This window comes from Cyprinodon variegatus, unplaced genomic scaffold (genome assembly GCF_000732505.1).
Source record: "Cyprinodon variegatus isolate N-32 unplaced genomic scaffold, C_variegatus-1.0 Scaffold397, whole genome shotgun sequence".
Lineage (NCBI taxonomy): Eukaryota > Metazoa > Chordata > Actinopteri > Cyprinodontiformes > Cyprinodontidae > Cyprinodon > Cyprinodon variegatus.
Genome location: NW_015150850.1, coordinates 176,329 through 184,190, shown reverse-complemented (window position 1 = coordinate 184,190; position 7,862 = coordinate 176,329). Strand labels below are relative to the sequence as shown.

At 37.2% G+C, this 7,862-nt stretch overlaps 1 protein-coding gene across 1 annotated transcript in view; it reads right to left on the bottom strand.

Annotated features, from left to right (window-relative positions):
• Positions 1–605: 605 nt before the first annotated feature.
• Positions 606–7,862, bottom strand: part of LOC107092846 (GRAM domain-containing protein 3-like) — a 16,274-nt gene continuing 9,017 nt past the window's right edge. Inside the window, exons 8-14 of the mRNA XM_015387515.1 lie at positions 6,766–6,846; positions 6,496–6,607; positions 6,089–6,205; positions 4,297–4,372; positions 4,052–4,156; positions 3,874–3,958; positions 606–1,403 (exon numbers count right to left, since the gene is read on the bottom strand). Of these exons, the coding sequence (XP_015243001.1) occupies positions 1,365–1,403; positions 3,874–3,958; positions 4,052–4,156; positions 4,297–4,372; positions 6,089–6,205; positions 6,496–6,607; positions 6,766–6,846 (615 nt within the window). The 3' untranslated portion in view covers positions 606–1,364. The remainder of the gene's footprint in view (positions 1,404–3,873; positions 3,959–4,051; positions 4,157–4,296; positions 4,373–6,088; positions 6,206–6,495; positions 6,608–6,765; positions 6,847–7,862) is intronic.

The window sequence follows — 7,862 nt, the reverse complement described above, 5'->3', positions numbered from 1 at the left end:
TATATATATACATACACATTTATTTCAACTTTTTCAGATTACTTAAAAATATATATTTAAAAATAAATATTTTTGGGCAATAAAATATCTAAGTTATATATTTTCTTTTTTGTATCCATCTAATAGTTTATAAAGACAATATTTAACTGTTGGACATTTAATAAGTATTGTTATACTCAGTAGTAATACAGATTTTCAGTATATAGCCAGATTACACTGTGTGTGGTCTTGTTTACATATATATATATATATATATATATATATATATATATATATATATATATATATATATATATTGAGTTAATAGTTAGGGTCTGGGTTAGACCATATAAAATGAATGTAAGTCAATGAAGTGTCCCCATATGTCAGGAAAACAAAGGTGGTTGTGTGTGTGTATGTGCAATCATTTGACTAGGGTCTGCAGTCACCTGACCACCAAACCAACCTTATGTAACTCAGCGTCTCCCAATTAGTATAGGATCCCGTGAAAACATAGTTTAGGAGATTCTGGGGGAGGGAGACCAAGGATTTAAATACTTGATACCAGCACAGGAAGACGCATAATGTCCGAGCCCTATGTACACACAGCTCTTTAAACACATACTGATTGAATGAAAGCTTGAACATTCAATTTATTCACACAAACATAAGTTATCCGATTAGAAAAGTCGAAGTATCTAATCATCAGTTGATTAAGCCTTTTAGTAAAACATCTACGATAAATATAAGTTCAAACTCATCTAAGATAATCTCATTATAAACAGATTTCTTTCTTCTGAACATACCACTTAAGTATGTTAAGGTAAATATTTACAAAAGCACTACGAACTCCTTCATGGGAAAGTACTTGGCTTTTGTGCAAACATTAGACGATGAATGATTTACAGACATGATATGAATAGAATCCATTGGCAGTCATTTCAAACAAAAACAGCCCAACAGTGCTACTTGACCTTTTAAGAAATGTTTCCTAACACTGACATTGCACATTTGAACCAGCCTTCACACACACAAACATATATATATATCTATATATATATAGATATATATAGATATATATAGATGTATTTTAAAAATGTATCATCAATGTCATTAAAACGCAAACTAAAATACCGTACATGTTAATATACTGCCGTACAGCTGCAGCGCTGCTTTGTTTGAAATGAGAGACAGAAAAGTCCTGAGGGAAACAAAGAGAGAGGCTATTATTGCACAGCAAATGTTCACACAGCTTTTTAGACAGAGCTCTCGGTATGAGCTGTCCATGCTTTGGCAACAGAGCCACCAAATGTGGCAGCTCCCACTGCCTCTCTAATTAACAGCCAAGCCTCCGTCTGGACAGAAACGTAGAAACGAATCTTCTTTTAAGTCTCCTCCAGGAGCTTCCTGAGGTTTTTTTGAATCTAGGATAGAAGGAAAAAAAGGAACACATATTTATTATTGTCCCTTACAGGTGATTTATTTCTGTTTTCATGTCTTTGGTCTGATTATGAAGGGGAGTTATCTTAGGATTTATTTGGAGAGCTCAGTAAGCCTGATAAGCTTGTTTTTAAAGGATTTACACTCAATATTCTCAAACCGTTGTACCCCTGTTGCCTTCAGCGGTAACCAGATGATTGATGTTGGTAATCTACAAGGTAAATTAACTGTGATTAATACCCTTTCACAGTTTTAAACAGAATTTGGCCCCCCACCCAGGATGACATAGTGTTAAGGGGCGGCATAACAGCTTGGTGACAAGTTGTATACTGATTGTGATCTTTGACAGTCAACATTTCCAAGCACGTACATTATTATCTATTTAAAAAGATTTAAACAGTCAAAAGTGTGAATAAACTTTTTGTATGAGGCAGCCATTTTGGAAGGTGGTGGAAAAACATCATACTTTCTCATCTAATTAATACGACCTTACTGTTTATTTAAAATCTAAAATGTTTAGCTTCTGGGCAAAAGGTAAACTATAATTAAATAGAAATAATTTGCCAAATATATAAAGTCAATGGATAAGTTGCACCTTTACTTAGTTTTAACTGGGTGAAGGTGCTACAGAGTAAACTGTATAACATATACTGCATAAAACAGACCATGTAAAAAGCTTTAAGAATGGTTGGCATCAAAAAGTCACTCATTGACATAAATTTAATCCCAACCCAATCAAGTTTTATGAAACAGCCAAGGTTGAAATGAGAGGTCTTATGAAACGGATGTCTGATTTAAGAAAAGCGATTCACTTGCTAACAGCTGGCGGAGTAAGTTGAAGGTACAATCTTAGGGGGGGATGTTAATCTTTAAATAGAGATTCCTCCGTAGTTTGATGTTGGGCCTAAAAAAGGTTCTGCAATAACACGTTAATTACATCTATGGGAACAAAATCTATCTATATTTAACTAAGATTTGGGAGAACTTTTAAAACCTTTGATCTTAGTTATAGTTTAAAGGCATTTCTACTAAGTATGAAGGAAATGTTACAAAACTTGCAATCAGTCTCTCAAAACATTTGCTTTCTTTATACTGACGTTCAACTATATGTTGTTCCTTATGTTCCTAACAGACCACTTCACTCTATATCTGCAGGTTTACTAGTCATTCCTACAATTTCTAAAATGGGAGGCAGATCTTTTAGTTATCAGGCTCCTCTCCTGTGGAACCAACTGCCAGTTTTAGTCCGTGAGGCAGACACCTTGTCTACTTCTTAAGGGAAGGCTTAAAACTTTCCTTTTGATAAAGCTTATAGCTAGAGGTCCTTAGGTTATCCTGAGCTATCTTCATAGTTATGCTGCTATAGGCTTAGACTGCTGGAGGACATGGAGACCCCTTTTTCCATCATCTTTTTTTATTCCATCTCTATTCTCCCAATTTTTTTGAATTTGTTAGTTCAACTTCTAACTTTATGTTCTCTCTGCTTTTTCTCATCATAGTAGCTTCATCTGGTCTGTTCCTGTATGGCAGTGACTCCATCCTGGAGAAAAATATCAGCTGTGCTGCTGCCATCAACAACTTTGTTTATAGATGTTCGAGATCGGCCTGTTTTTCAGTGTAGTCCTGTTTCTCTGACTGTGATTAACTGTATGTGCTCTCTTTCATCCTCTGACATCGGAGCTGGCTTGGAGCTCTGCTGTCTGGCTGTGCGTTTCCTGGTCAGTGGAGGTTGACAGTTGCCTTTTGTATTTCTGCATCTTTCTGTATCTCTGCTTCTGTCTCCTTGAACCCCAGTCGGCCTCGGCAGATGGCGGCTCACACTGAGCCTGGCTCTGCTGGAGGTTTCTTCCAGTTAAAATTGAGTTTTTCCTCTCCACTGTCGCTACAAGCATGCTTAGTGTGAGAGATTGCCTTTGAGTCAATTAATCGACGCAATCAACTGGTTTTCTTTAGATAGAAAACTTTGAATCAATTTGACTGTATGATCTGGTGAACTGTAAAGTGCCTTGAGATGACATGTGTTGTGAATTGGCGCTACAGAAATAAACTGAATTGAATTAACTCATCAAAGACAGAAGCAAAGTTTGATGATATGTCAGGCATTTCGAAACACTTTTTAAACTGTTAAAATCTCAAAAAGGCCCCATAATGTACACAGCATAGCAGTTGGCTCATGTTTTCTATAGACCGAACCAGGTAAAAGTTTTACCTTTTGTTTACAGCCTTCATTCAAGCCTCCACTGCACAATGTACCGTTCTATTTACTGTGCAAACATTAACAGATTGTTTTACTTTAACACAAACACTGAAATATGATGCTTGAAATCTTAAAATTGATCCTCTGAAACAAGCCATTCTGCTTGCTAGAGCTCTGTTTCTGCAAACGTTTGAACACAGCAAGATTTATGTTGGTTGCATTGGTAAGCTTGTCATTAGTAAATGAGCAGAGCAAACCTTCTCTAACTTGAACAGGTTAGTGGAGAGCTCCCCATAGATCTCAGCATTCACTTCAATCTGAGATCTTTGGCTTCCAGCGTTCCTGCAATGAAAGTTGGTTTTAAATCATTCAACAGATCATGAAAGGTACAGTATGTGCTAGTTAGAATAAAACATCCTGTTCAAATCCCCTCACTCATTATGAACGAGCTCTCCCATTGACAACAAGGAGTTCAACCGGTGCTCAAGAGCCACGATCTTGAAGGCCATGTAGCAGGAGGACAAAACAAGGATGCCGACTCTGCATATATAAAAATAAGAAGAAAAAGAAACAGCAACTTAAGTTACAGCTCTCTGCCACAATCAGTAGAATGCATTAAAGTCACAGGAAGGCAGCAGCAGGGGGTTTTATTTCATCTTGACTCCACAGATATTACTCACAAGAACAGATAGATGAAGAGGAGGATTTGTAAGGACTTTGGCTGGGAGGGTGTTTCTTTTGGTGTCTTGCTTTGGCCTATAATCACACATAAAAGGAGGGAAAATACATCATACTGAAAAGCTACAGTACATGAGTACATTTCAGGGTTTCTTCAGTTTAATATGTCATGAGTTGAGTAGAAAACATTTACCATGAACTTGCTTGAAAGTAGCCGAGCCATAGAGTGGATTTTATTCTGTAATTTACACTGATGCTAAGAATAACCAAAGCTGAAACAAGTTTGTGATGTTCAGACTGTGGTAAAAGGGCTCTTCTTCTTTTAAACTTCTCAGAAAATAGAAGAGAGTATCCTAGATCTCAGTTTGTGATCTCTGAAACGATTTGCCTGGTTTGTAAAAGTTCCTTAATAACTGTTAATTGTTTGGTTTGACATTTTGGAAAGGATTTCAGTTCAACATCAACTTAGAGTTAAAGGCAGATGGCCCTTTTTTAATATATTGGGATGACTGCATTTAGCCAGTGAGTCAAAATCCCAAAACGGCAAAACTTAAAACTAAATGTTTTAAATGGGAAATTAAAGATCATGTATGTCAATTTAGTGTGCATCTATGCAACAGTTTTCCTTTGGAAAATGGAAAAAAAAAAGGTAGATAATAAAGCATTTTCCATTCTTCTTTTTTATTCTTATCCACATAATTAAAAAAAACTCTCCCGCCCACATCGGAATGCTGACATTTACAGTAACCTTTTGACTGGCAGAGCTGCAGTTTGGGGAAGCAGCTAAAGTCTTGAAACAGTTAGCTTTGCCATAAATAAACCACATCAGGCTGTCTGCTAACATCCAAGGCCTAGCTAACAAGCAGGGATCTTTGGCAGGGATCTTTGTAGCTTCTGCATTTTAAAAAATGACCGTTTACTCTATTTACTTGCCATCTCGGTCTCTATAAAGGTATAGATATGACCCATCTGAGATGCTCTCACATGCATAGCGCTGCTCTATTGGTAAAGTTATTAGGGATTTGGATTTTGTGAGAAACATTTAGACAAACTGTAAAAGCAAACTAACTAACAGGCCGATTAAGGAGAGCAGCGATCAGAGAAGCAGTCATAAGTCTTCCTGGTAACTCTGGAGGAGCTGCAGAGATCCACTTGACATGTGAATTATTATATATTTGTCAACAAATCTGGGCTTTGTATAGTAGTTTCCAGATGAAAGCTGTTTTTGACTGTGGCGGCAGCATCATGCTGTGGGAAGGGTTTTGTTTTTAGCTCAGACGGGGAAGTCAACGTTGATGTGAGGATGAATTAGGCTAAATACTGAGCAATTCCAGAACAAACAAACAAAAAAAAAAGATCTACAGCAGATGCAGAACAACCCAAAACATACAAGTGAACCAACGGTTCAGATTAAAGCATATGAATCTGTTGGCCTGAATGAGGCATCGTATAAAACAGAAACCAAATGGAAAACAGAATTTCTTTCTTGTATTGGTCGATGCGTGCAATGCTTTGGCCCATTCATAAGGGCATCTAGCAGCAACTCCTTGAAATTAAATGAAGCACACTAGGGCTGAAACAATTAATTGGATTAATTGATTATAAAAAAAAAAAATCATCAACTAATTTAGTAATTATTTCATCTGTCAAAGTGGAAATTTTAGTTTTTTTTCATAGCTATATTGAGGAAATGCAGGAATAGTGGTTAAATTTTTAACTCATAACAGGGAAATAAGCTACAGATGAGAATTCACAGTCGAGAGGAAGGCTAAAGAAATCTCAGAAATAAAGTACCATTTTTGAGCATGGCTCCATGCTTTTGGCTTGGACTCTGGAGATGAACGTCTGCGTGGACCGACACCTCTCTGGTCTTCGCTGCACTTAGAAATGTTTCTGGGAGGCTGCTGAAGTCTGCACACATAAACAGAGAGCAGCCCAGTAACTTGAGTAAATATTAACACTATGCCAAAATCCTTTACAAATCAACAACTGCTTTTAAGGCCAGAGAAAAAACCCTTATGGATGATCTGTAAGATTTTGGTCATCGTTACAAAAACAAGCAAAGCCTCTGGGGGTCAAATGTTTCTTGGCTTTTGTTACCCTAAACAAAGACTATGATATCTGAAACCTTTCAAAACAAAAACTCCAGAGGAAATCAAGGTGGGGTCTGTGGTATTTTATTACAAAAAGAGAACACACACCGCTTATTTTGTCATAATCTGGAGTCTGCGACCCAGAGCTGCTGCTTTCAGTCATGTCCTGCCGCCTCTGCTGCACAACTCCGTCCAGGTCAGAGAAGTCTCCAGAAAAGTCCTGCAAACACAAACACTCAGCAAAGTACACCGCAAGCACAGAGGGTGTAGATTTACACGACAACAATGCACGTCCACATTCCATCACAATGGATCAGGTACAATGAATTCATCCTGAACAAACATGGGAGAAAATTAGAGGACAGACCCCTTACTGACCAGAGGAAGCGACGCGGGGCAGCTGGTTCTGAAGCTGTTTTCACAGGAGGACGCTACAGGGCTGCTACTAATCTTATTCACCTACAATCAAAACATGGGCTGTTTCAGTACAAATACTGAACATATTTGCATCAATATTTCAAAACCTAAACTCTTACTGTTTGGAATTTATTGTTTTTGTTTGTTTTTTTCTTTTGCAATTCCGGGTCCATAAACAATCAAGCAACATTAGCATAGGCAAATATGTGGTTTACACAAATAAGCATGTACTGCAGCTGCAGAACACAATATATCGATGTAACTAGTGTGTAAAAGTAGCTAAAGCTTATTTAATTTAAAACAGTATCCAAATTTGTACAAGTACTGAATTTCATCTGTGTATATTTTGTCTTTGTCAGTATTGTTACAGATGCCAAAAAAGTACCTTCATAAAAGTTAGTATCGTCAGACACCATTAAAAATAAAGGAAATTAGCTTAAACCAACATAGCTTGAAAACACACATTCCTTATAAGGTTATTATACATTTCCTTTCAAGAAAAGCATTGGAAAAACCACAATCCTTTTTCGCACATACACAACAAGAAATAACTGATGGGTATTTTTTTTTGTTTTAGGAAACAGAATCAAAAGTAATTATTACTATCCTAATTTTTAAAAGCATGATAAACCACAACGGCGTAACTATCGGTAATGCAGTTGCTTAGAGGCCCTTGACCTCTTAGGGGCCCCGTCACTGACACCTGGTTGGCCCCCTACGCAATTGTGATTTAGGACGTCTCTTTGCAGATTCAATGGTGCGATAAATTCCTCTTAAGCCCACCTGATACTAAATTTACTGACCGGACATGATGGTGAGTCGTTTTAACACCAATAGCAAAGCAGACAGTGGTGCTTTTAATTACTATGTTAATAACTGTGTGTAGTTAGACGGTTGGTAAAGATACACTCATTTAAATAGTTGGAGGGGGGGGATTTGTACTTCATATGGGGCACACCCAGATAATGTTGCTTACGGGTCTATTGATAAATCACATTGGGTAATTATGGTAATAAAGACCTTTTACAAACTCTTAAGTAAGGAAAGTCGCTATCGAC